This window comes from Microtus oregoni, unplaced genomic scaffold (genome assembly GCF_018167655.1).
Source record: "Microtus oregoni isolate MIOR12 unplaced genomic scaffold, Mior012 000043F_ref0000047, whole genome shotgun sequence".
NCBI lineage: Eukaryota > Metazoa > Chordata > Mammalia > Rodentia > Cricetidae > Microtus > Microtus oregoni.
In genome coordinates this window covers 2,491,881-2,518,415 of record NW_024543210.1, presented here as the reverse complement: position 1 = coordinate 2,518,415, position 26,535 = coordinate 2,491,881, and the positions used below count along the sequence as shown (strand labels likewise).

The following is a 26,535-nucleotide window of genomic DNA, read 5'->3' as shown; positions in this document are numbered from 1 at the left end:
CCCAGCCTCCCATTTCCCTCCCCCTCCTCTCACCCTTCTCTCCCTCCCCCCACTCCTCTACCCCTCCCTCTCCAGTCCAAAGGCAGCTGAGGATAGGGAACCTGAAATGACCCTATCCTATAGCAATACTGACGAATATCTTGCATATCACCATAGAACCTTCATCTGGTGATGGATGGAGATAGAGACAGAGACCCACAGTGGAGCACTGGAATGAGCTCCTAAGGTCCTAATGAGGACATGCAAACTTTTTTATTTTTTCTTTTAAAATGGGCCTGGAGAGATGCCTTAGTGGCTAACAGCACTTGTTGCTCTTCTAGAAGGCCCAAATTTGGCTTCCATAGGTACCCTCAGAGAGATACATACATAATAAAAATAAAGATAAATCTTTAAAGAAACAAAGTTTGGAGGTAGGCCAGTGGTAGAATATGCCCTTTTCTGGCAGAGGACACGATTGTGCATTTTATCAGTTTTGGTTTTGCTGCTTTTTTTTTTTAATTGATGGAAAGAAATGAGCAACAATTACCTACAATTATCTACTTCTTAAAGTTTCAACTTTGGTAAAAATGACATCTAATCCTTGGTGGTTTTGAAATACCCATTTCTTTACTTCTGCGGGAGAGCTTCAGCCCTCTCCAATTATCTTTATGTTGCCTTTAAAAAAAAAAACTGTTCTTGCACTGTAGCTTTCTAACAATTGTTATGTGTATATTACAAGCTGATATCTGTATTGTAAAATGCATACTCACCCCCAAGTTGTTTTTTGTTTTGTTTTTGTTTTTGCTTGTCATGCTGGTAGAAGTAAGAAAAATAAAAATGAAATGCCTCAGAAAGCTTCAGTTCAGATTTATTTGTCATGGACACTTGGATGTGGCTGCAGATTTCTTTCTTTTCCCCTTCTAACTAGTCCGGAGGGCCTGGAGACCCCTTCTACTGCAGTGGACATGATGCCCTTTTCTTATGTAGTGCGATTTCTCTTTGAGTTACTCTCTGTATTAGAAGAGGAGTGAGCTCTGGCTGAGTGCTCCAAGGGTTCGTACTAACTTCTGAGTCTGCAGCTCTACACCTGACCCTTGACCTGGACACCGCAGTGTTCTGTTGTGCTTTGGCCAGGAGTTGGGCTGGGTTTTGTTATTTTCACAAAAGTGGTTTTAGAAATGGGCTCTGAGTCTTTTGGAAGCTGGCTCTTTCAAGGAGAGCTCTGTGGTCACCATAGTGAGTATGACAGCATGGCCTTACTGTGCTCCCTCTGGGTAGATTTTTCCAGAATCCTACACTCTACCTAGCTGAACCATCTTCCTCAGAGATCCCAGGATGTCCCAGGTTTGTAGCTCTCCATCTGCTTGACTTTTCTGCTCATTTTCACTGGCTACAGACTGACCTTCCCAGCTGTCTCTGGGGCTGAACTTAGGGGTCTTTATGAACTTTATACTCCTCTCATCGTCCCCACTACATTCACTGTCAACAGACGCACCTGACATTATCACTGGCTAGGTTGGAGACCAGTGACCTCCTGACCTCGTCTCCATTTGACCTTTTGTTCTTTCTGCTAGGATTTCCTCCTTGTTGTAGAGCCTGTGATGCCCCTTGTCTGCAGTAGCACTGTCAAGGAGAATGCAGAGTGAGCTGCACTCACATTTTCAAAGGATGGAAATCGGGCGAAATTAATTTTAAGAATACACTATATTTTTTCTCATACATTCAGATATTTCATTATATAATATTAAAACTAGGAATAAGATCTTTGACAATCTTTTTCCATACCACACCCGCAGAATCTAGTGTATATTCTACATTTATAACACATCTCCCACATGGAAGAGACAGTGTATGGCTTCTACAGCCTGGCCCCTATCCTAGGACCTCACAGTCCTGTGTCTCAGTTCACAGTTGTGTTCCAGGTGCTCCAGCCTTTCCTAATCCCCCGACTGCTCTGTGAGCCTTGACCCTTTCGCTCCTGCCTCACCCCCACCCACCCCTACCCACATGCAGTATGGCTTGGAGGAATAGGCCTTTGTAGGGTATCTTGCTAGTTAGATGAGGGTCTGCTCCAGTGAGAACTCAAAAGCAACAAAGGTATCCACCACCTACACTGGTTCTTAACTCTATTGGATTTTTTTTCTTTGTTTGTTTTTTATTTTTTAAATCAGACATTTTCTAAAATAAAAATGTAACCTTTTTGGCTGGGCTGTGTTAAAAAAAAATAATTTTTGAGACAGTCTTGCCATATCCTAGCTGTCCTGATGCTCCTTATGCAGCCTAGCCACGATGCCCACCTTCTATGTAATTTTTATTCTTATATTTATCAAGTAAAATGTTCCAGATGTTTCTGTTTCTTTATTTGAAAGATAGATGTAAGACACTTTTGTTCTTTCTCTGTTACACTCAAACTAGTAACAACCTAGAACAATTGAAGTCAGGTAACCGCTAGTCAAGGAGTTGTGTTTCCCACTTGCTGTGCAGTCTGCAGTCTGCACTAGGCTGGCGCTCTGTTGCAGGGACACTTGGCTAGTGGGCGTGGCAGGCTGGTCTCAGACCTCAGGTCTTCAGGACAGGGGACAGCTACCCATTTTGCAGCCACTCTCAGTAGCACACTGCTACTTCTACAGGGTCTGGAGCTCCTGCATCTGTTCCCTCGGCTACTCCAGTGTCTCCCCAGCACACTGTGTGCTGGCCTCACTTTGTGCCCAGCTAACTCTCACATATTAAGGGGCTTTTCTTAGCTGTCCTCTTAGACTGAAATTGCCAAGACATTCCATTCCCAGCACTTTGTTTTCCTTTCCTGGATAATTTTTCTGCACAGCATTTACCTCACTACATCTGCCATATAGATAGGGATGGCAGTTTTAATCAATGCTGTATAAATAAATGTCTGACATGTGGTATGTATTCAGTGTTGACTGAGTAAATGAATGGACGTGACTTCAGACAAGTTTGAAGACCTCTGAACTTTTCTGTCTCTTCATAGGCCATACCTTCTGGTAGGGAAAACAGGCCCTGGTGGGAGCATAAATTGTTATAGTCTTCATGGGAAACAATCTGGCTATTCCTCTGGAAAGCTTGTAAAGCTTATACCCCTTTGATCTGTACATACTGTTCACGCTTGTGAAAACTGCCCTGGCTCATGGTCGTTCACACTACATCAATACTGAACAGTAGGGTGATTGAGTGCTTTGTAATTTCAGAGAAGAATGAGGATGCACAGGGAAACAGGTGAGAGTTGATATATTTGTGCTCTATTTGGCAGTGTGTAAGCAAGCATTTTGGGTAGATGAGCTAATCCCAGTGACTGGGGCAGCAGGTCCTGAGTGCAGGAAAGGAGTCCAAGTGAGGCTTTCTGCTTGTAGTCTTGCACATGAATTATGAGTGCTCAGACTTGTGGAGTGTTTGGAGCACTAGGGGGTGGATGGAAAGCCTCTTGCCAACACCTGGCACCCAGAAATAGATCCTCGGGTCGGAAGTGAGGCTTGTCTTCCTGCTGTGCCACGCCCCTGACTCAGATGTGCTCCCTTGGATTTGGTCTGTCATTGCTACACTGGTGTGCCCAGTCCCCAGGGACAACAGTAAGGTCTGCATACAGTGGGTTGTTAGAGGTTTTCTCTGTCAGCTATATCCACAGATTGGCCTAGGGTGGTTGGAGTGCACATTTTAGTGAGTAAAACTTTCTGCACTGCATCTGCTCACCGCTGTCTGCACCTCCCCATCACACTGCACTGCACTGCATCTGCTCACCGCTGTCTGCACCTCCCCATCACACTGCACTGCATCTGCTCACCGCTGTCTGCACCTCCCCATCACACTGCACTGCATCTGCTCACCGCTGTCTGCACCTCCCCATCACACTGCACTGCATCTGCTCACCACTGTCTGCACCTCCCCATCACACTGCACTGCATCTGCTCACCGCTGTCTGCACCTCCCCATCACACTGCACTGCATCTGCTCACCACTGTCTGCACCTCCCCATCACTGTGCACTGCATCTGCTCACCGCTGTCTGCACCTCCCCATCACACTGCACTGCACTGCATCTGCTCACCGCTGTCTGCACCTCCCCATCACACAGCACTGCACTGCATCTGCTCACCGCTGTCTGCACCTCCCCATCACATAACAGCACTTCCTTTCTTACCAGAATTCCAGTGGAATTTTTCTGTTGTACTTTTTTTAAGTTTGTAGGTAAAAATTTACACTTAGTCATATTGCGAGAATCTTTAAATTTTCCACATGAATGGAGTAATAGTGACTGGAGAAAACAAGGCTAGGGTCAGGACATAGTCTGACTTTAGATCCAAGTTACATGTGCAAACCCACCTGGCATAGTCATGGCCCTGGACTCGGTGAGTGTGGAGCAGCCTGGCCTCGTGGAAGAGTTAGCAGTGAGCCTTCACGGTCATGTAGCTGGAGGCTCTTAATTTCTGCACCCTCCTAACACCCTCTTCCCCCATAGGCTGTGATCTAGCTATGAAGATTATGTGACCCCTTGTTAAGAAATCTCATAATTTATGACATTATGAAATAGTCGAATGGAAATCCTGCGGGACAGTGCTGGGTGTTTAGGCAGTTGACATTAACATAAGGCACGTGCCATTGACAGGCAGGTCACCAAGCAGGAAATGAAAACGGTAACTGTGTCATCAAGGGCAGTACGTACTGGCTAAGATGCCTGTCATGCTATTCTGTGCCAGTAAGCAGTGATAGCTCATGCTCCTTGCTCAGACTTGAGAACCTGGAACGCCAGGTCTCATACTGTGGGCATTCCGGCTCCTGTTTTCCCAGCAGAGTCATTTGTTACAACCCATTCCTTCTGAGTCTTATTTTTATGCAGTGAGCTCACATGATTCAGTTTCTTTTCTGTCCTATTGTTTATTATTACTGTTGTTGTACCTAGTGCTGTATATGAAAACCCAGATCCTCATGCACATTGCACCCCAGCTTCCATTCTTTTAAAGTCACATTATCTCATTTCTGTCCTCTTCTGTAAAGGAAACAGCACACATTGCTGACACATAGTCACCAAACCAATCAGGCAGATGGCTGTAGCTCAGGTCCGTACTAGTGTGCCCTGGTGACTCTCTGAGATTCATGTTGGGGAACCCCAACCAGTTAGGTAAAATGTCCCAGTAAAGAGTAAAGAAATAACAGAGAATACCTGGCAGGTATTCCAGGGAGTTCGAGGGCAGGATTGGGAACTTCTGGTGAGCTCTGTTGCCTGTGGAGGGTATGTGCTCTGATGAGTCCTATAGCAGGGTCTGCACAGAGAAGGGTACCCCTTCTGTACATCTGAGTGGCATTTGTGTCTGCTTCTATTTGTTTGGTTTTAAAGATTAGACACTGATACATGCATTTAAAGGGGCAACTAGGTCAGTGGACCAAAGATGAGCACGAAATAGATTGACAGTGGTGGAGTACAGGCTCCCAAGCCAGCCTCCACCTTCAACGGGAATCTGGGAGATGTGGGTTAAAAGACACAGTGAGTCCAGACTGTATCCTATCCAGGAAATGTGTTTTCAAGTCCTGTGTTCTGCTGGTCACAGGCTGCAGATGATTTCCTGTCCTGGAGCAGCCACAGAAAGGCCCATGGCCTAAAGTGACAAAGGCAAAGAAAGCTATGAGGACAGAAACTTGTCCTGTGAGTCCTTGTAGAGAGGGGATGTAGCCGTAGCAAGAAACATTCAGTTATTTCTACTGTAAGGGCCAAAGGCTGTCCCACACCAGTGTGCCTGGGGTCTGGCACAGAATAGGCTCTCAGCAGATATTTATCCATTGATTGATACCCTCAGTAAAAGACAGGGTCCTGACACCCAAATGCAATTCTAGAATGGGCCACAGGCTCTTCACTGGCCTGGCTGACACAGGATAAAATGGAGTGCCTGAATGGGCTCTTTTCTTCTTGCTGAGAAGCAGACAAGCTTTTGTTTGTTTGTTTGTTTTTGTTTGTTTGTTTCTGGAAAGTAGACGGTAACTTCTCCATTGTGATAACTTGTTCTCCTTTGTCTTCACAGAGACTAATAGACAAGTCACGCGTAACCTGTGTCAAATGGGTTCCTGGTTCGGAAAGCCTTTTCCTAGTAGCCCATTCAAGTGGGAACATGTACTTATATAATGTGGAGCACACTTGTGGCACCACAGCCCCCCACTACCAGCTTCTGAAGCAGGGAGAGAGCTTTGCCGTGCACACTTGCAAGAGCAAATCCACGAGGAACCCTCTCCTTAAGTGGACGGTGGGCGAGGGGGCCCTCAACGAGTTTGCTTTCTCCCCAGATGGCAAGTTCTTAGCATGTGTGAGCCAGGACGGGTTTCTGCGTGTGTTCAACTTTGACTCAGTGGAGCTGCACGGTACAATGAAAAGCTACTTTGGGGGCTTGCTTTGTGTGTGCTGGAGCCCAGATGGCAAGTACATTGTGACAGGTGGAGAGGACGACTTGGTGACAGTCTGGTCCTTTCTAGACTGCCGAGTAATAGCTAGAGGCCATGGGCACAAATCCTGGGTCAGTGTTGTAGCATTTGATCCCTATACTACTAGCGTAGAAGAAAGTGACCCTATGGAGTTTAGTGGCAGTGATGAGGACTTCCAGGACCTTCTTCATTTTGGCAGAGATCGAGCAAACAGTACACAGTCTAGGCTGTCCAAACGGAACTCTACAGACAGCCGCCCTGTAAGTGTTACCTATCGGTTTGGTTCAGTGGGTCAGGATACACAACTGTGTTTATGGGACCTTACAGAAGACATCCTTTTCCCTCACCAACCCCTCTCAAGAGCAAGGACACATACAAATGTCATGAATGCCACCAGTCCACCTGCTGGAAGCAATGGGAACAGTGTCACTACACCTGGAAACTCTGTGCCCCCTCCATTACCACGGTCCAATAGCCTTCCACATTCAGCAGTCTCCAATGCTGGTAGCAAAAGCAGCGTCATGGATGGGGCCATTGCCTCTGGGGTCAGCAAGTTTGCAACTCTGTCGCTGCACGACCGGAAGGAGAGACACCATGAAAAAGACCATAAACGAAATCATAGTATGGGACACATTTCCAGCAAGAGCAGTGACAAACTGAATCTAGTTACTAAAGCCAAAACGGACCCAGCTAAAACTCTGGGAACATCCCTGTGTCCTCGGATGGAAGATGTTCCTTTGTTAGAGCCGCTGATCTGTAAAAAGATAGCTCATGAAAGACTGACTGTATTGGTTTTTCTTGAAGACTGTATAGTCACTGCTTGTCAGGAGGGATTTATTTGCACATGGGCAAGGCCTGGTAAAGTGGTAAGTTTTAATCCTTAATGCTGCACCAGATCTAGAACTTGACTAGGTAGTGATTTTTTTTCTTGTGGGAGGGGTGGGATGTACAATGAATGTGAATGACACTTCTTAATGTAAATCTAAATGCATCAGAGCCATAATTTTGGATACTGCATGCCATGTAATTCTGAATCATTTGATAATCCACCTTAGAGCATTTAAAAATATATAATCAGACTAATTGCCAGCCAAGCCAGTCATCCCTCTGGGTATATAGAGTCCCAAAGTTAGCATTCCTGTATCAGACTATTCCGGTTATAGGGAAATCATGACAGTGTGGAAAAATAATGACATTAAAATGCTAACGTCGAAATTTATGCTTTAACTGGGATATTTCTGCGTAACTCCTCAACTAGATTGTTGTGCACCTGGTCAGTGTATGTTCAGTACAGATGGCCATTAATTATCACTTATGGTCCAACTTTTTTATCTTAAATCATAAAATGTTTAGGAATCTATGAAATTTAACTTAGGAACAAAGCGTTCATCAGGGTTGATTGATATTATTTTTACATTGTCTGGCAATCCACAGAAAGAAAAGAGCCTTAATTTTTAAAACCCATTTTAGTCATTTTATGACAATTAAAATTGTTTAATAAACATCGTTTTTCAAAGAAGCAGTTTGTAGAACTCTGATTGCAATTGTGCCCTAAACTCCCCACATGTCCAGAGCCTGGAGTTAGGATGCGGGGCCAAGGACACTGGCCGCAGCAGCCGAGACTTGTGTTAGATGTGCATAGCTTGTGTTTTCCCATAGGGAAAAGGAGGTTCTGTCTGTTTTGCTGGGGGGCGGGGGAGCTTTATTTTAGGGTCAGGAAGGTGTGGCTGGAAGTCAAGGGCAGGCTTCTCAGTTCTGCTTTGTGTGGGCTGTTAGGTTGTCCGGCTGCAAGATACCTTCTGACATGGCATTGGGGAGGGAGGCCAGTTCCCCCACAGGGAAAGCACAAAGCATCCACCCCTTTCGTGTTCTTGAATGGTCGCTGTGAGTCCAGGAGGACTCTTGGAGACAGATGCTGGTGCAGGACTCAGAGCCTACCCTTGGAGCCCTGTGTCCTGTGTCCCCTCAGGAGCAGTGCTGTGTGGCTTGCCCCTGTAGCAGGAAAGTGATGGGAATTGCAGTTTGTTTCCAGCTCCTTAGGTCCTCCTCAGCTGTTCAAGAATTCTTTTAATCTGTAGTTTTTACAGGTTTACTGGAGATTTTCCAGTTCTTTGAGCTGGGTATTTTGTGTCAGAATGATAGTTATTTTGTTAATTTGGAATATTTAGGATTATTTCTGTCTGGTACCCCTTTGTCATTAACTATAGCAGTAGTGACCATTTGTATTGCCCTGAGTAGTGGATATGACAGTAGCAAAGATCTGGCAGCTTTCATGTCCGCAGTGTCAAGACTCTGGTAGACAGCAGCCACCAACCCGGCTTTTCTCTCCAGAAGCCAGACCAGACCCAGGCCCCTTCTCATGCTCCTCCTTGTTCATGGCTAGACCAGTGTCCCCATCCCTGTCCTGTTTAATGTGACAGCCACTGAGACTGTCATGATGATGATGCCCATGAGATGATGGCAGCTTCCAGGGTATCTCACCTATATGCCAAGACATTTTTGTGTCCCTGAGCAGGTGCTCATGTCCCATCTGCCTTGGGAATATACTCCTTAGTTCTTAGGGTTAACTGATCTGAGGGAGCAAAGACCGCCGCCATGAAGACTGAACTTCAGAGGTCAAATTGGGCTGCCAGGTGGGCAGATTAGAAATGAACACTCGATGTGCAGTTTCTGAAATTCACTTTCAAATGCTTCTGAGGCATTGAGTATGCAGTTTCCAAATTCAGGACTTTGTATTTGGCCCAAATAGAGTGGCCAATCATAGGTAAGTAATATTTATGATGAAGATATGCTGATGTCTCAGTTGTGAAGCTATCTGCTGGCAAGGAAGCCATCACATGTGTGCTTGTGAACCCAGCACAGATAATGGGCCCTTATGGATCTGCCCTGGGAGCATGCCTAGCCCCATCTGCTGTGATGCAAGAGTCACTTGCTGTTGGGAATTGGGAGAGCAGAACAAGGGGGAATGAAAACGGGCCTCAGCTATATTGCCTGATAGAGGCCTGTAAATTCTTTTCTGCATCCCTATGATAATGTCACAGTTTGTGATTTGGGGTTTGGTCACAGTCTCTTCCAATTTCTGCTGCTAAGTATAGTATCTGTTAATGTCTATTCTGGAAACCCTGTTTGGGGCCCTCTGCTGTGTCTCTTAATCTCCTGGGCTTCCCTGCCCTGTTCAGGAACTGGTAAGAGTCCAGGGTCAGTTGTAAAGAGGCTGTCTTAGCTGCATGATCTGGCCCAGGCTGGCCCCTGCATGCAGGGCAATGCTGCCCCAGGCCCACTCTGCCCCCCTGACTGATTCCTGCCCCCCTTTCTTTGACAGCCGGCAGAGCAGTTCTGCAGGCAGGAGGACAGAGTGCAAGGTGTTCTCCAAGACCAGAACTAAAGGTGCGGCAGCTCCAGAAGAGGGCGCTGGAGGGCAGGGGCTCCTTCCTGGTGCCCTGCAGACAGAGGTGGTGGGCGTCATGGGGTTGTGTCATGATGGTTTCTGATCTCCAAAGAATGATGCACAGGGAGGGCTACCCTGCTTCCACAGTAGTCACCCAGAGAAATTTGGGGAGCATGTTTGTAGTTTCCTCACCAAACTTGGAGCTTCCTCATCAAAACTTCCCTGTTTCTCCGTTGAGCAGTCTATTTTTTAAATAATTTTTTTAAAAAAGATTTATTTATTATGTATACAGTGTTCTGTCTGCATGTATGCCTGTAGGCCAGAAGAGGACACCAGATCTCATTACAGATGGTTGTGAGTCATTATGTGTTTGCTGGGAATTGAACTCAGGACCTCTGGAAGAGCAGCCAGGGCCCTTAACCTCTGAGCCTTCTCTCCAGCCCTCTGTAGAGCATTTTCATGAACAAGAATGTCTCTGGTGGCTAGTCCCCGGAATAAAAGAGCTTTTGGCAAGAAGAGGGTCCTACAGGCAGGAGTCCAGTCCCCATGGTGTTGCCCCGCGAGGGCCCCGCTGTACAGGTAGAGCCTGCTGTCTGTCCTGCTCGCCCACCGCAGCTGCCAGCTGCACTGTAGCTGTGGTGAATCGGCTCCAGCCTGGTCCCACTTTCCTCCCCCTGCCGTGCCCGGGGACTTAGCCAAGGGACTCGACCCCTGCCGTGCTGGCTCTGCACTTCTGAGCCACAGCCGGGCCCTTTGAGAGGCTTGGAAGTTGTGCCTTCTTTGAAAAGCAAATGTCCCTGAGAGATTGGGTGACTCCTGCGGCCAGTAATTGGCCTCCAGATCAGCCTCCAGGGATAAAGAGCTTTAAGGTTGTCTGTTATGCTGATTGAGTTTAGTAGTGTTTTGAGAGCCACTTAGGTCAGGATGAAGAGTGAATGTTTTTAGAAAAGCCCACATTCTGAAATCAGGTGTGACAAGGACTATAAAACTTGGCAGTTTCTGTGGGGGTGTGTACACATCCCAGCCCAGGATGTCCCCTCTGGCGTTTTTCTTAAAACACCCTGGGCCATTTCTCCACATCACATTCTGAATTTTTAATAAATTTAACATTGAATTTGTGCTAAAATGAGTGAGCCTGCCTTAGCACAATGTGTGTCCCTGTCGGTAAGGTCCTCTCACTTCTCGCTGGAGGGAGATATTTTCTTCTTTGTTGAGCAAGCTCAAAGTGTGAGGAGGAACAAGACACAGGACATGTAGGGCCAGAAAAAGGTCCTGTGGAAACCCCAATGCCACCACCAGTCTATCGGACCACTTGAGAAAAACACTAGGACCAGCGTTTAGTGGTGGCTTTCCAGTGACTGATGTTAGAATGCAGGCTATGCTGTGGGCAGTCATGGCTGAAGGGGTCCATGGTCCCTTATGCCTCTTGGTTCAGAGCCAGCTGCACCATTGAGGCTTGTCCTCTGTTGAGGTCTCATCCGTCACCCATGGAGCCTCCATGCACCTTTCCAAGTAGGCCTGCTCCTGAACTTGGAAGGTTGGAGTTTGGTTTCTAAGGCTGAACATCCGGGGATGCATGGGGGAGCCCCACACCCACCAGGCCGTTTCTGTCCAGAACATGCTGTCTACTTGGGCTGACTGGACCACCACGAGCCGGCTTAGGTTAACAAGGTGCTCATCAAAGTGTTGTGCCGTGTCCCAGGGAGAGGACGGCAGTGTGGCATTAGTGAAGCCCGCGGCTCTCTGTGGAAAAGCACTTGTATGCAACCGTTACCTTGAGACTCTGATCCCAAGTTCAACTGTAAGAACATGCTCTTCTGGTGGAGCAATGTCACATTGATGCAGAACTTTTCATTCATGCTGCAACTGTTACATTATCTTTGTGTCATGGCTCAATTTCTGCCTCTTGAGTTAAAAGTGTGAAAGTCTTGCATTTTAACTTCTGTGTACTTGGCTTTTAAAGATTGTTATTAGGTGACATTGTGTAAAGTTGTATGAGTATTTATCTTCAGTGAGAGTCAAGGTAAATGTGTATTTCCTTTCTTACATTTTCATCTGATCTCTTCACAACTTGAATACGTTTCCTGAAGAGCCCTCCTGCTGTGAAACACAGGACCCGAGCTCCTACTGTTGCAATAACTACTGAAGTTGAATATCAGTGTTGTTACTCCTTAATCCTGAGAACCATGTTTCTGTTCATTGCTTTGTTTTTTAGCTGTTCGCTTGTCACTGTCGCAGAAAAGAGACTAACCACATACTTGACATTCTGCAGTACTGGGGGCTCTCTCTCCTCTGTATACTGACATTGAATAAACGTGTGAATGCATTGTAAATGTAGAGAATTTTCAATAAGTCATTTTCACATCTAAGCTTTACAAAAAAGAATCTCAGTGAGCCAAAAGAGAAAGCTGTTAAGTGCTGTAAAATTAAGAGCCTCGTTAACTTTTCTAGAACTAATAACCATGGAAGCCACCTCTTCCTACTGCTGTGTGGACCGCTGACGCTGAGCTCCAGAGCCGCAGTTGTGTGTGAGCTTGTCTGGATCAGGCCCTGGGTTCTCTTTGAAAAGGATCCAGTGTAATGTGAATGTTAACTCTGGAGGGAGCTAGGCTCTGCAGCCACCTAGGCAGCCTAGGGAGCCAAGGACACTGTGGGCCTCTGTAGGAGCTCTTCCCTCTCAGCACACTCCCACCTCACCCCTGCTGGGCGTCTGGGCTGGGGGGTGGCTTTTGTCTTCACCTAGAGCCCAGTGCAACAGGAGTGACGGAGCAGGCAGCAGGCGACACTCCACGGGGGTCAGGCGGATCAGCCCTGCATATGTCCCTCAGTACATAGACTTCACCAGTCACCCCCATCTCCAGATGTTTACATGCAGGAATTACAGGTGACATGCCGGGGTGACATGGGGAGAGAGAGCTGGACCAAGGTGCTCCCACTTACCCGTTAGCTCTTGTTTCCTGAGACACTGGGTTCTTGCTTAGCTGCCTCTCCTCCAAGCTGCTGTGGTCCTGTGCTCTCTGCCTCGGAGCCCCCACAGATAGTTCCAGGGTGTTTCCTTACTGCCTGACTCTGGGTGCAGATCAGGTTGACTGTGTGCTGCCGTGCAGGAGAGCTGTTCAAACCTGCAGCTCAAAGGGACCCCCCCACACACACACACGAGCAGCACAGGGGGGCTTTTTCTTAGAAACTAATTAGCTTTACAGGCCTAAAAGAGGCTAACGACGTTTTCTCCTTTGTTTAAAGAAAACCATACCATTTGATTTTTTAAGACATAGCTACTGTATACTTGGTGTCCAGGGCTACCTGTAGATGTGGGTGCCGTCAGTGTTGTAGTTAATGGTTCTGTAGCAGCTCTTGTCTTGGAGCCATGCCTCTAAAACCAGTCTCTGCTTTTGGGTGGACTCTGGGCAGCTCCTGCAGAGGGTAAGCCAGAGAAGATTTCCTCTGTGGCAAACTTCAGGGCCCAGAGGGTCACGGAATGAGGGCCTTAGCTGGCCCTTAACGTACAACCTCAAAGAAGCCTTCAGCCACTTGCACGGTTCATTTTCTGTCTTTCCCTGGGTGTCTGTAAAGAGTTTGACATTTCCCTTTTCTCACCAGAGATCAGGTTGTGTAGCCCCTTTGTGCTGCCTTCAGTGTGGCCTCTCAGGGCTAGCTTGTGAACAAGGCCCACAGCCCAGCAGGACCCAGGGTCCCGGGACAGTAAGTCACGACACCGAGTCTGGTTGCTCTGACCTCTTTCTACAGAAGGGTGCTTTCTTTCCAGGTTTTCTCTGGTCTTTGCTGTAGACTGTGTGGAATAGAGTAGTGAATTCTTAGGCTCAGACAGATAAGGGGAACACACCCAGGGCAAAGAGCAGAAGTCCAAGACATGTCTTTGCATGTACAGCATCCGACCAGCTATAATCCATCTCAGCAACATCTGCCAGGGCAGGCAGGAAAATGGACTTGTTCTTTGGTTGTTCTGGTTTCTAAGGCACAGTGTTGTTTTTATTGTATATCCTGGTGAAATAAGGCTTAATTCTATTAGCATTGTATTATTGTAAATTAGAATCTAACCCAAACCCAGACCTGGAGTATTTTGTTGTGTAATTTTAAAATGAAATATCCAGCAATGTTGGCAAATTTGGTGAGACCAGAAGAGCTCAGGTTCAAGAGTTGTCTTATCGCTGGGACTAGGGTCTCTGCTGGAGAGACCTCAGTTTTGTGAAGCCTGTACATAGGGCTAGGCTGGCCCAAGTGCACACACCCAGCAGTCACACAAGTTCTTCCTGGGTGCCATCTCTAATCTTGACTTGCCCATCCCCAAGCAGAGAAATCAGAGGAGGGATGCAGAACCACCACACTCTGGTACGAGAGTGGCTCTTTGCCTTGACCCCGCTCGACACTGCTTCAGTGGGGGTGTGGCCACTTCCCCTTTCACCTCCCAGGCTTTACACTATAGCATGGACTAATGGTGACAGGCTGGGGTGTAGCTTGGTGGAACTCAACCTCCCCCCAACCCCATAAAGGGTATATTTTACATTCTCTTCTTTAGGGGAACAGGCGTTTCATACAGGGTCTCCTGTAGCCCTTGCTGTGGCTGCAGGCCTCTGCTTCCCGCGTGCAGGAGTATTAGGCCTACACCACCGGACCCAGTGCCTCCACTGCAGATTCTGCAGAGACACATCCTAAGAGTAAACAGTGTGGAGGTCACTGTTCTAATGACGAGTAACAAAGCCAGGCGGTCTTGATCTGGGTGTTGGTGCTGGGCTAAGGCCCTTCCCTGCTCTACAGTTTTCAGTTTCTGGTGGCCTGTGCTGGCTTCACACATTCTTCTAGGGGCCAGCAGGCCAGTGTACTCAGGAGCCTGTGACCTCAGGGTCAGGGAACTGGAGGCCAGGTCTATCTGGTTCTCATTTCACCTTTGCAATAGTCTTCCTGTCTATGGTGGAGGGCCCCGAGGTCCTGGCCTCCACTTATGGCCAGGGCTGACATGGCAGAAGTGAACCCCCACTGAGACAGCCCAATTCTCTGACATTTGAGTGGGATTGCAGGAGTTGAAAGGTAGGTAGATGTGATGGGCTGGTTGAGGAGACCCGAGTGTGCTCACCTTGGCCTCGTGGCCAGGACAGTGCACATGATGGAGAGTAAGGACTCCTGAGCACACCGCGGACAATGAGGGCCTTGGGCTAGGACAGGGCAGATTCAGTGAGAGCTGTGTGTCACTGCGAGCTAGAACCCGGGAGGAAACTCATCATCCACAGAATTGCAAGGAAAGGGCACAGAGGCCACCAGAATGGGCATGTTCATTGTCAGGCTCATGTTGACTCTCATGGCAATCAGGAATCACTTGGCCACCAAATATCAAAGATGGGGCCTGTCCAAGTTGAAATGTGCACTGTTGCAAGCAGTGTGCTTCAAAGGCTCTTAACACCCGCCTCTGAGAGTTTTTATTTTATTATGTACTGTAGTAAGTTGGGCTATATTCAGTTAATATTTATTTCCCCTGGTTCCTAAGTCATTAACTATCATTTAAAATCATACGCCTCCCATATGGTTGGCATCACTTGTCCATTGGCAGGCCATGGCCATGGCAACACCTACAGAGACAGGGCAGGCCACCTCTGTCTGCAGTGCTGCTAAAGGCACAGAAGTGGCTGCTGTCCTCGACCTCAGCTTGGGTGGACCAGGGCCTGTTTGCATCTGCCTTCCCTCACTGGCGCGGTGGGTTTACAGGAGGTCTGAGGGGCGTGGCTCTTTGTGCACTGTCTGAACAAGGGTCTGAGGGGATAAGAGCTCCTACAGATGCAGATCAGGCCAGTTGTTATATTCCATCTGTTCTTGCCTCTTGGCTTTGTCTAGACCAATAGATTTCAACTCTGATAAGAAACTGCGGGTCAGATGGCTTGCAGTGGGCCAGCTGTTTCCTAGCTCCCTCCAGCAAGGTGTGGGGTGAAGCTGATGACCCATTTATGACTGTCAGCCTCATTTCTGCACGGAGTCTTTGAAAATGTAGCAGTGTTTACTTAGCATTAAATGTCATTTATAAATAATAACAAGTAAATAATTCTTCGGGACGGCTAAAGGATGTTTGTTTCCACGGAACCCCTACCTCCCATTTTAGTTCTAATGCTGCACTACTGTAATCTTCAGATTCCTCAGAAATGAGCACCAAGCTCTGCCATAACTGCCCGCAGAGTAGTGAGTGCTGAGGATTGTGTGTGCCCTTGGCTCTGAGGCAGCTCTGAGGGCACTGGGAGCTGTCTTACCATTGCAGCTGCAGGACTCCCCACCCAGGGCCTGAACTCCTCTCACGTACCGGTAGGGCCTCTTCACTGGAGGTCAGCTAAACTAAGGGAGAAGGAAAACGCCTTAAGTGCCACTAGACCCTGTGGTTTAGGAACTGGGCTGAGCTGACAAACCAGAGGTGGAGCTGGTGACCCTGTCTGCAGCTGCAGTATCTGAGCTATGCCTTCTAAAGGCTCCGATGGTCCTCAGTAGACACTTCTAACTGCTAGCTGGTGTTGGGGCACAGAATCTCATTCCAGGCACAGGACAGTTCTCTGAGAGGAATTAGCTAGGTGGAACAGAGAGTGTGTTAAAGCCTGGTTTCCGGCCCTTGGAAAGGCATGCAAGCCTGTGAAAAACGCTGGCCAAGGGTGAGTGCCGGGGCTGTCTGCGCTGCCCCCGTGTCTTGCTGGATTAATGTAAACTGCTTTGTTCGCAGGGCTTGTTGTCATCCCCAAACCAGGCCAGTTCTCCAGGTGGGACTGTAGTGTAGCAGCTGCACTGCTGCTCCCAGGCTCCCCCGGACACGTGTGGACTGAGGGAGTGACAGACGACAACGGAGCCATGAGCTGCGCTGGAGCCACATGCAGGCGGCAGGCAGCGGCAGCCTGTAGGGCTGTGTGGAGCTGCTAACCCAAAGAGTTGCTTCCATTTTTAAATCAGTCTGTTGGGGCTGCAGTAAAAAATGAGAAATGGAGTTTTCTTGCTTTTTACTCTAAAATTCAATGTAATTAAATCCCATATATAATATATATACATATATACATAGTGTAAAGTAAAATGTTTCTTGGACAAGAAACCTTAAATTCAACTGTTATGAATAGCACTTGGCTCTGGTTTTGCACTGATCTATTTTATACTTTAGGTAGTCACTAGACAGCCTGGGATGCACTCATGAAGACAGTTGTCACCTTCTGACTTAAATACATAATTCAGAAAGACAGATGCTGCAATCATAGATTTTAAAAAAAACTGTTTGCACTTAAAATAGTTTAATGCTAATAGAAAATGACTTTGAATATGGGGGTAGTGGACTCCCGGCTTCCACCACATGGAGTGAAGATGCCCTTTTTATCTGTTAACGTTTATTTTATTACTGTTGTTTCCAATGCAATCAAGCCTGTATTATATATGTAAATAATGTAATTCTGAAATGGGGGAGTTACTTCACTAGTAATTTTCATCATTTAAGAGTGATATTTCTAATTCACAAAAACATTAATATTAAAATTATCTTGAATATACTATTTGTTTATCCTTTTTTAACTGACGCTGTGTGATTTTTTTTGTTCTGGCCTCACCCATTGGTTGGTATGGAATTGCTCCATCCTTTGTCTGTCACATCCCTTGATCCCTCACTGCCAGTCCAGTGTAAGGCTGACTGAGAAACATGTCTCACTTGAGAATTCTTGGCTCTGGGCCAGTCCTCACAGTCCAGCACACCACGGGAGTCAGGCCTGCAGACTCTAGTGTAAGCACGTAGCCTTTTCCTTATGGTTTGGGGTCTACCTGCTGTCCTCCACCTCCCCAGTGCTGGGATTACAGGTATGAGTTACCAAGCCCAATCTTATATTTTGATTCATATAAAAAGTCACCTCAAATCCTTACATTATGAGGATGAAATAAACCCTTGAATGAGGTGGTTTTACAAATGTATTAAACTGGAACATCTGGTACAGCTGCTTTGGGTGGCAAACACACGGCTCCAGGCTGTGGGTACAGACGGGCTGCTGGGCAGCTTGTCCCTGGGCCACCAAGCATTGTCAGGACCACCAGCACACAGGGTATCCTCTGGCCCGTCCACTCTCAGCCGCAGGGGCCTAAGCCTGCTCATAGCGCCTGCCCTTGCTCTCCAAAAGGGTGACCAGGTGGTGTGCTGCTCAGTATTCGCCCCCTTTCCTGTTGATCGTAGGCAGGTGATACTGTTTCAGGTGAGGTTTGATGTCCTTCTGTGTGTCTGTCTGGTAAAGAAGAACCACAGACACTGAATGGAGACTGAGTCCAGGCCCTAGAGCAGCCCCACAGAAAAGCTAGAGACTACTACCTTCTTGTTCACACCAGCACACTTCAGGGGTCTCAACACAGGGATTCTTCCGTTTGCTCCAGTGCCTAACACTGACCGCAGCGCAGGACTGGAACACGATGACAGTCTGGTCACTCCGGACAGCCTCAGTTTAGGCAGTTCCATCAAGCTGGCTGGCCCTTGTCTTCTGGCACGGCACTCCTCTTGCCTCAGGGGCTGCTTCTTGAAACAGAACACTGATCAGTTCCCCTTCAGGAATCAGCTCAAGCAAAGGACACTCTTTGCCTGATCAAACTGCCTGGCTAGTGCCAGGATGGAAAGTACGGTAAACAGCCAGCCACGAGTGTATGGCAGCCTTCCTACAGCCCACCAGTAAAAGGAGAGCCCCCAGGAATCCTCCTCTGTTCTGCAGATCCTACCAAGCACTGGCCCTCAGCACAGCCTTAAGGCTGTGCTTTGGCCAACTTGAAGTGAGGTGGTGGGCCAGTGCAGGCTTAAAACACTGAGCTATGACTGGGCTTTCTAGGCCCTGTTCACCCCAATAGGCCTTTGTACAGCTTCAGGGTAAGAATTCATTTGTTTGCTTGTTTGCTTTTGAGATAAGGTCTCCCTGTGTAGCCCTGGCTGGCCTGGAACTTGCCCTGTAGACCAAGATCTGCCTGCTTCTGCCTCCTGAGTGCTGGGATTAAAGGTGTGTTCCACCATGCCCAGTAGTTTCTGCATTGTTTAAGTACTAGAAAAAAATGCCTAGCATGTGAAGATTTGTGGAAAACAGTGCGCAGCTCCCTGGAATAAGATTCTTCCACACTGGATGCCCTCATCGAGGTGTGGCTTGCAAGCCGCAGCCAGGAGACAGGCATAGCCTTCAGTAACTAGTGCTCATCTTGGATGTGACTACACAATTGGGGGTGAGGTGGGATGGAGAGATGCCAGCAGACGACATGAGGGTAGAGGGTGACATAGTTGAGCACGCAGTTTGGAGGCCATTTATGGTCGTAGGAGCTGAGGGAGAGGAGATTACCATGTGGGCCTGGGCATGTGAGGCCCCCTGGGAAAGACAGCCATGGGGAATGCAGGAGATACTGCACAAGTACACTTGGTTCCTGGCCAAAGCTCTGGGAGACACTGGCTGCAGTGGCCCCATGTGATCAGAGCTGCCATGCATGGTAAAGATGTGAGAAACAACTGACTGGTGAGAGGCTACAGCTAGAGTTAGATACTAGCTCCAGGCTGTACGGCCGGCAGAGCCAATGGGTACCACAGGTCAGGATGCAACAGGATAGGTGGAAAGGAAGACAGAGAGAGTGCACGGTGAAGCTGTCATGTCTGAGGAGGAAGAATGGCTTCTCAGTACCTCCTGTTGGGCTCATTCTCAGGACATACGTGACCACATTGTGATGTGACCACAAAGGGCTTTGGTGCAGAACAGGTACTTGCACATGGCTATCAGATCAGATCAGATCAGATACCCATGGAATGGTCCCCTGTCTGGGCTTACACACATGTTCTAGTAGGTAGTGAGGCAGAAAGGGCTTAGGTAGTTGGAGGCAGGTCCATACTACCTGGAGCAATTAGAATATTCCTAACATGAGACTGTAATCGCATGGTGTTCAGGACTCAGTTGACATGGTGCCCTCTGGAACGGGTGTGTCACCAACCTCCACACCTTGTGGCCTCCTCAGAAACAAGTTATGTAAAGGTTTCCAGTCTACCCAGCTCACTGATTTCAGCTCATACCTGCTTTCTGCCCTCCTTTGAGAATGACCAGTTTTGCCTGGATGACTCTGGCACCATGGGGTACTTCGGGAAGAAAGCTCTTCTGTGGTTGGCTAGGGTCTGTGTCTCAGCGGCCCTACAGGGGAGGAAAAGAATGTGGCCATCTCTGATAATGGCTCCAGAGCTTAGCTGTTTCCTTCAGCTACAAATATGCCCTTATGAGTGGCCATTCATGCTGTTTTCCACAGAACTAAAGGGTCCTTTTTCTTCCCTTCCTGTACAAATTCAGTGCTGTCTGGGCTGGGAACAAAAGTTATCTTAATCGTGCAGTATTGTATGTGGCCTTAGTAGGGCCAAACAGTCAAATTCAGGAGTGTATAGATGTGTGAGGTTAGGTGCCCTCGGTAAGTCCCTCCCGCCAAGCACTTAGAAAACCCTCTAGAGCTAGGTGGCATACAGACCACTCAGTGAACTTATGCTGACTATCCTGGATGTGCCCCAGGCTCTTCTAGGGATACTAGAGCTTTGACATCTAACCCCAAAGCAGCTCCTTGTCCCATGGGTCTCATAAACCAAGACTTCCCACTCATCATTCGGCAGTCTACCAGAAATCCTACCTCTGCACCTGGAAATAGGGGTGCTGAAGGGCTTGGTGAGCCGCGATTCGGTCATCAGGGTCATAGGCCACCATTGCATGCAGGAGGGAGAGGCATTGCGGGGACAAATTGGTTGTCAGTAGAGGTATTCCTGATCCCTTTTTAAAAGGAAAATCAAAACTCATAGCTCTCGACCTGTATTGAAAGCCCAATGATAATAAATCATCATGCCATTATTAGAGCACTGGTGGCCGCCACCCTGCCTCTAAGGGCCCTGCACTGAAGGTAAGAGCTCACAATCCTCAAGGGAGCAAGTCAGGATGGCTGTGGTAGAACATGTCTACAAGCCTACACTGCAATGTAGCACTATGAGGATCAGGTGTGCAAGGCCAGCCCAGGCTACATAAAGAGTCTGAGGCCAACCTGGACTTTGAAAAAGGGTAACGGAGCTGGGCATGGTGGTGCATGCCTTTAATCCCAGCACTCAGGAAGCAGAGGCAGGATATCTCTGTGAATTTGAGGTCAGTCTGGTCTACAGAGTGAGTTCCAGGACAGCCAAAGATACACGGAGAAACCCTGTCTCCAAAAAAAAAAAAAAAAAAAACCAAAACAAAACCAAACCAAAAAGGGTGATGGAATAAGAGAACACACAACTCCTGAACTCCAAGAGAGAATCCTGCTAAGCCAATGGCTCTGCGAGACCCAACCATCAGTGCAGCTCAACTGCCGGATAAAACACTTGGCTCTGAGCTGGAGGGAGGCTGTACAAGGGACGATTTCTGCATTTCCAGTTCAATTATGCTGTAAACTAAACCTAATAAATAGGGATGTGTGTGCTATAAATGTACGAGACTCCCTTGCCTGTAAAAGCAGAAACCTTACCTTCCCATGTGACTAGAATTAAAGGTGAATAGGAGAAAACAAGGTGGGTGGCTTTTCTACTGACCTTTCTTGGACCATGGGGCTTCTGGGAGATCTTTTCTAGCAAGTTTCCCACTCCCTACAGGCCTCAGCTTCATCTCTCATCAAATTAAAACTCCAATGGGGCTGCAAGGGCTGGGCACATTGTTACCCTCTGACTGCTGACTGCAGCCTCAGGAAGTCATCACAGACGGCCTTTCTGACAAGAAACCTTCTCTCTCACCCAAGCAGACCCAAGTCCCATATAAATGCTCTGGGGACGAAACCCAGTACCAGGCCTTCCTGAGAGACGGGGAGAGCTTTTTGTGACTCAGGAAGAGTAGGGCTCCCTGAGCCCCCAAGAGACATGGCTGGCTCCCCTCTCACAGTGGGTGACTCAGAAAATGTCACGGGGTCATGGAAACAGCTCTCGGCACTATCCCTGGCCTGCTGTAGAAAGGCTGGGGCCCAGACAGAGTGCACACTTACTGTTTGAACTTGGTGAGCGTCTTCTGACAAGGTGTACCAATAACATCATGGATTTTTGAGATCTGGTCCAGTTCATTCACACCAGGGAAGAGGGGCTGCAGGCTGCAGGGGCACAAGGAGGTGTGCTGCAGTGAGGCAGGCCTCCCCCACACAGGCTGTCCCCAAGTAACCTCTGATCTGGAGACTGTTGCTCTTTCTTTGGCCTGGGCTTTCCCTTCTACCCCAAGTATTTCTTTTTTTCTTCTTTCATTTTTTTTGTAAGACATGTCTAAGCTTAATTTTTTTGCTTGGTTTTTGTTTTTCAAGACAGGGTTTCTCTATGTCCTGGCTGTCCTGGAACTAGCTCTGTAGACCAGGCTGGCCTCAAACTCAGAGATCTGCCTGTCTCTGCCTCCCAAGCACTAGGATTAAAGGTGTGCACCACCACCTCCTGGCCTAAACTTATACTTTCTAAAAATGTTTTTAAAGATTTATTTATTTATTATGTATACAGTGTTCTGTCTGTATGTCTGCCTACAGGCCAGAAGAGGGCACCAGATCTCATTACAGATGGGAATTGAACTCAGCACCTCTGGGAGAGCAGCCAGTGCTCTTAACCACTAAGTCATTTCTTCAGCCCAATTTTTAAAATTTTTAAAAATTCTGTGTATTTTTGCCTGCATGCATGTCTGTGCACCATGTGCCTGCTAGGTACCCGAGGATGCCCAGAGGATGACATCAGACCCCTTGGAACTAGAATTATGGATGGTTTGAGCCACCATAGGGGTGCTGGGAACTGAATCCAGGTCTTTCGGAAGAACTTCTGAATCATCTCTCCAGCCCCCTAGGAATTTCTTAAGAGACGGTCTGTGGATCTCACTCCTCAGTCCAGCACCCTAGTTTCTCTACTATGAAATGCCATAAACTACACAGAACCTCCTGTCAACCCACAGGAGTTTGGTTGAGAAACTCCAGGTGGCCGAAGTCAAGTATGCTGGCAAATTAGTTTCAGGAAGCCTTCAGTTCAGAGCTGTTCTGATTTGGGGACATGATCCGTATTCCATGCCACAACAAAAACTTAAAATACAACGTTGGCAGTAGGACTCTTTAACTTCATGGCCAAAGGGGACATTGTGAGAGATTAAAAAACTGCTCTGAGGGGCTGGAGAGATGGCTCAGAGGTTAAGAGCACTGGTTGCTCTTCCAGAGGTCCTGAGTTCAATTCCCAGCAACCACATGGTGGCTCACCACCATCTGTAATGAGACCTGGCGCCCTCTTCTGGCATGCATACTTGAAAGCAGAATGTTGTATAAATAATTAATAAGTAAATAAATAATCTTAAAAAAAACTGCTCTGAGCAGAGGATATGATTATTAATGGCTCGCCTGCGGCTATCTGAAATTTTGCTCAGATGTCACGGGCTACTGTACTCTTAATTATCCTTAAATACCCTTCCAGACTAACTCATGGATCTTAGCACGTGACAAAGAATTGTCTGCTGGCGTTTACAGCCCCAGTAAAGTCACCGCTGGGTTTCCCAAATGACATTATTCATCTATACAGACTAGAACCGAAGAAGGCCTGAAGTGCATGTCCACACCATTATTCCACAGCAGTTAAAAGAACAGGTGGAACTGCTGACCCCTGGGTCCCTGCCTGTGTTGATACTTCACCTCAAGATCCCCCAGAAGCAAAGGCTGCGCCCACCCCTCCCTGGGCCTGATCAAGAAAGATAAGACTCACTTCTGAGTGAGACCCCCAGTCTGTTCTCAGCCACTGTTCTTCCCAGGGATGGTATCAAAAAGTCAGAGGAGGTGTGAGCTGGGGCTTTCTAGAGAAGTCCAATTGTGCCAGGAGGAGCCTCATGCCCACACTGTGGCAGGGTGGTGCTACCTTGTTTCTCTGATCTTGCCTCTAGTCCCTGCATGATCAAGTCCTATCACCAGCCCCACCCTGCCATGGGGCCTGCCAGTACTACTGCCCAGGCCATGCAAGTAAGGGCAAGTACTTAGCAAGAAGTGAGATGAAAACCTAGTCAGTTGCCTGCTGATGGAGAGCCCAGTGCAGTAGCAACTGAGCAGAAACCAGAATGATCTCATCCTGGAACTTAAAGGAAGGAGCTGGCAAGTGCCTTGCCCAGCCTCATCATGTGACCTGCCCACATCACCGCAGGCTCAGGTGCTGGCCCTGCTCTACCTGGCAATCTCGTAGAACACACAGCCAGCGCTCCACAGGTCCATCTTGTACGTGTAGAACCCATCGGTGAGAAGACACTCTGGGGCCCGGTACCACCGGGTAGAGATGTACTCTGTGTAGGGTTGCTTGGAATAGACACTCCGGCATGACCCAAAGTCCCCTAGTTTCAGGACATCCTGCTGTAAGGGAGAGAGAGCAGGGTTGGCTCTGTGTCAGTCTATAGCCACCGTAACACAAACCATTTAAACATATAAACTAGGGAAAATTCAGCATCTAAGCAGCTCACAGCACACTGTGTACAGGCTTTCTAAGAGACTCTAGTGAAGAATGTGCTGGAAGAATACACTGTAATGCAAGAACACGAAGTTCCCTGTGTCTAGAAGGCACCCAAATCCAGATGAGTGCCGTCACCAGTCACAGACACCCTGCTGCAGCAGCTCCAAGGCCATCTGTTCTGGGTGGCTCAGTTCTAGCCTCGCTGCACACAGGCTTCCTGCAGCCATGTGGTGCAAGTCAGTTAGAGGGACCATGCACGGTACACTTTAAATTTGGGTAGTAAGGAGATTTCAAGTCTGAGAAATCTCAGATTTGGAAGGCCCCCAAACCCGCTCTTTCCCAAGCTGACATTCAGCACAGAGAATGGCTATCTTCATTTCCGGTCAGGGAGCAGCTGTCTATTGAGCAAACTGCCTCTTTATATTGCATTCTTCCAGGAGAAAGTCAACAATGCAGGCAGCATTTGCTAAAGCAAGCCTCCTTTTACAAACCTGGAGGGAGAACCAAGTCTAACCCAGGCCAGGGTAGACAGTCTAGGATGGACAAGGCCCTAGCTTCTATTCCAGCACCGCGAAACCCAAAGCCAAACCATACTTTCCAGCTATCTGGAAGAGAAGAGATATCCAGTGAATCCAAGTTTATATTATGAGTCTAGAGAGATGGCTCAGTGGTAAAGAGTGTGTATTGCTTTTGCAAGAGGATCCAGGTTCGGTTCCCGGCACCCACATGGCAGCTCCAGAGGTCTTGAATCTTGGCTTCTAAGGCTGCCTACACTTTTGTGCACATACCCACACTCAGACAAACACATACACTTTTTTCTTCCCTTTTTTTTTCAAGAAAAGGTTTTTCTGTGTAGCTCTGGCTGTCCTGGAACTCACTCTGTCGAGCAGGCTGGCCTAGAACTCACAAAGATTCACCGGCCTCTGCCTACCGAGGCTGAGATTAAGGGCATGTGCCACCACTGCCCAGCCAAACACACATACTTAATTAAAAATAAAAAATAAATCTAGAAAAAAGAAAACTTCAAAACTTTATATTCTGATGGAGGAAGGTCATTGGCTAATAAAGGAACTGCCTTGGCCCATTTTATTGGTTAGAGGATAGATGGGAGGAGTAAACAGAACAGAACGCTGGGAGGAAGAGGAAGTGAGCTCAGACTCCGCCCTTATTACTACAATATTCTACCTTTATTTTGATATCAAGTTTCTATATAAAAGTTTTTACCTTTACTAGTATATTTTCTGGTTTTACATCTCTGTGAAATATCCCGTTTCTGCATTGAGTATTAAAGAAAGAATGAAGAGAATGACTTGCACCTCACTGATCCAAAGTCTCCGCCTAGAGCCGTGTCCCTGCACGCTGGAGGGGGGATCCACCCCTTCCCAGCTACCTGTGCATGTGGTCGAGTGATTTGCATAGCTGGTACATATAATGCATGATCTTTTTCTCTGACAGTGGATGTCTTCTTCCTGTGCAGTCAAGGAAATGGCCAATATGTTTACTAATGCCACACACACACACACACACACACACACACACACACCACTTTATGAATAGGCAATAGAGAACACATGTATAAAACTCCATCGAACTTTGAAACCTTTACTCGGGAAGGCACAGGCACGGCACAGCGTGTGTGTCAGTCAGACGACAAACTGGGAACCAGTGCTCTCAAAACAACAAAAGAAAATAACTTAGTTTTCAGATCTCTAAATCACCAGGTGGTGGTAGCTAGCACACACCTTTAAGCACTTGGGAGGCAGAGGCAGGTGGATCTCTGTGAGTTTGAGGTCAGCCTAGTTTACAGAGCAAGTTCCAGGACAGGCTCCTGTCCCGAAAAACAAAACAATCTCTAAGTGCAACTAACTTTTCATTCAACACCATAATCATTTTTATTAGACTGTTTCACATGACATTATAATTTACTAGAATTATAAAATCAGTTAGGGCAATGAGGACACTAAGAGAGACTTACATAGATCTAATCTACATGGGAAGTAGAAAGTAGAAAAAGACAAGATCTCCTGAGTAACTTGGGAGCATGAGGACCTTGGGGGAGGGCTGAAGGGGAGGGTGAGGCAGGGAGGAGAGCAGAGAAAAATGTAGAGCTCAATAAAAATCAATTTAAAAAAAAACAAAAAATCAGTTAGGGACTGGGGAAGAGGGCTCAGCAATTGAGAGCGCTTACTCTCTTGCACTCCACTGGGCAGCAGTCTCAGGGGGTTCAGACACCCTCTTCTGGGCTCTGCAGCTTACACACATTCATTCAGACACTCACACATACACATAAAACAACTCTTAAA

General features: G+C 47.6%; 2 protein-coding genes across 18 annotated transcripts in view; one reads left to right on the top strand and one right to left on the bottom strand.

The window, feature by feature from the left end:
• The window catches only part of Wdr20 (WD repeat domain 20), a 72,311-nt gene extending 55,010 nt beyond the window's left edge, over nucleotides 1–17,301 (top strand). For 4 of the 6 annotated variants that reach the window (XM_041633452.1, XM_041633451.1, XM_041633454.1 and 1 more), the window contains 2 exons: nucleotides 6,005–7,264; nucleotides 16,496–17,301. In XM_041633452.1, coding sequence (XP_041489386.1) covers nucleotides 6,005–7,264; nucleotides 16,496–16,549 — 1,314 coding nt within the window. In that variant the 3' untranslated portion in view covers nucleotides 16,550–17,301. The other 2 variants (XM_041633456.1, XM_041633455.1) reach the window with 2 other exon arrangements.
• Mok (MOK protein kinase) overlaps nucleotides 17,283–26,535 on the bottom strand; it is a 34,570-nt gene continuing 25,317 nt past the window's right edge. For 5 of the 12 annotated variants that reach the window (XM_041633461.1, XM_041633466.1, XM_041633458.1 and 2 more), the window contains 8 exons: nucleotides 25,623–25,701; nucleotides 25,457–25,505; nucleotides 23,957–24,135; nucleotides 21,781–21,882; nucleotides 20,413–20,586; nucleotides 19,817–19,931; nucleotides 18,101–18,301; nucleotides 17,283–18,017 (listed from right to left, as the gene is read on the bottom strand). In XM_041633461.1, coding sequence (XP_041489395.1) covers nucleotides 17,937–18,017; nucleotides 18,101–18,301; nucleotides 19,817–19,931; nucleotides 20,413–20,586; nucleotides 21,781–21,882; nucleotides 23,957–24,135; nucleotides 25,457–25,505; nucleotides 25,623–25,701 — 980 coding nt within the window. In that variant the 3' untranslated portion in view covers nucleotides 17,283–17,936. Of the gene's footprint in view, nucleotides 18,018–18,100; nucleotides 18,302–19,816; nucleotides 19,932–20,412; nucleotides 20,587–21,780; nucleotides 21,883–23,956; nucleotides 24,136–25,456; nucleotides 25,506–25,548; nucleotides 25,702–26,535 lie in introns of those variants that run through there. The other 7 variants (XM_041633459.1, XM_041633460.1, XM_041633463.1 and 4 more) reach the window with 7 other exon arrangements.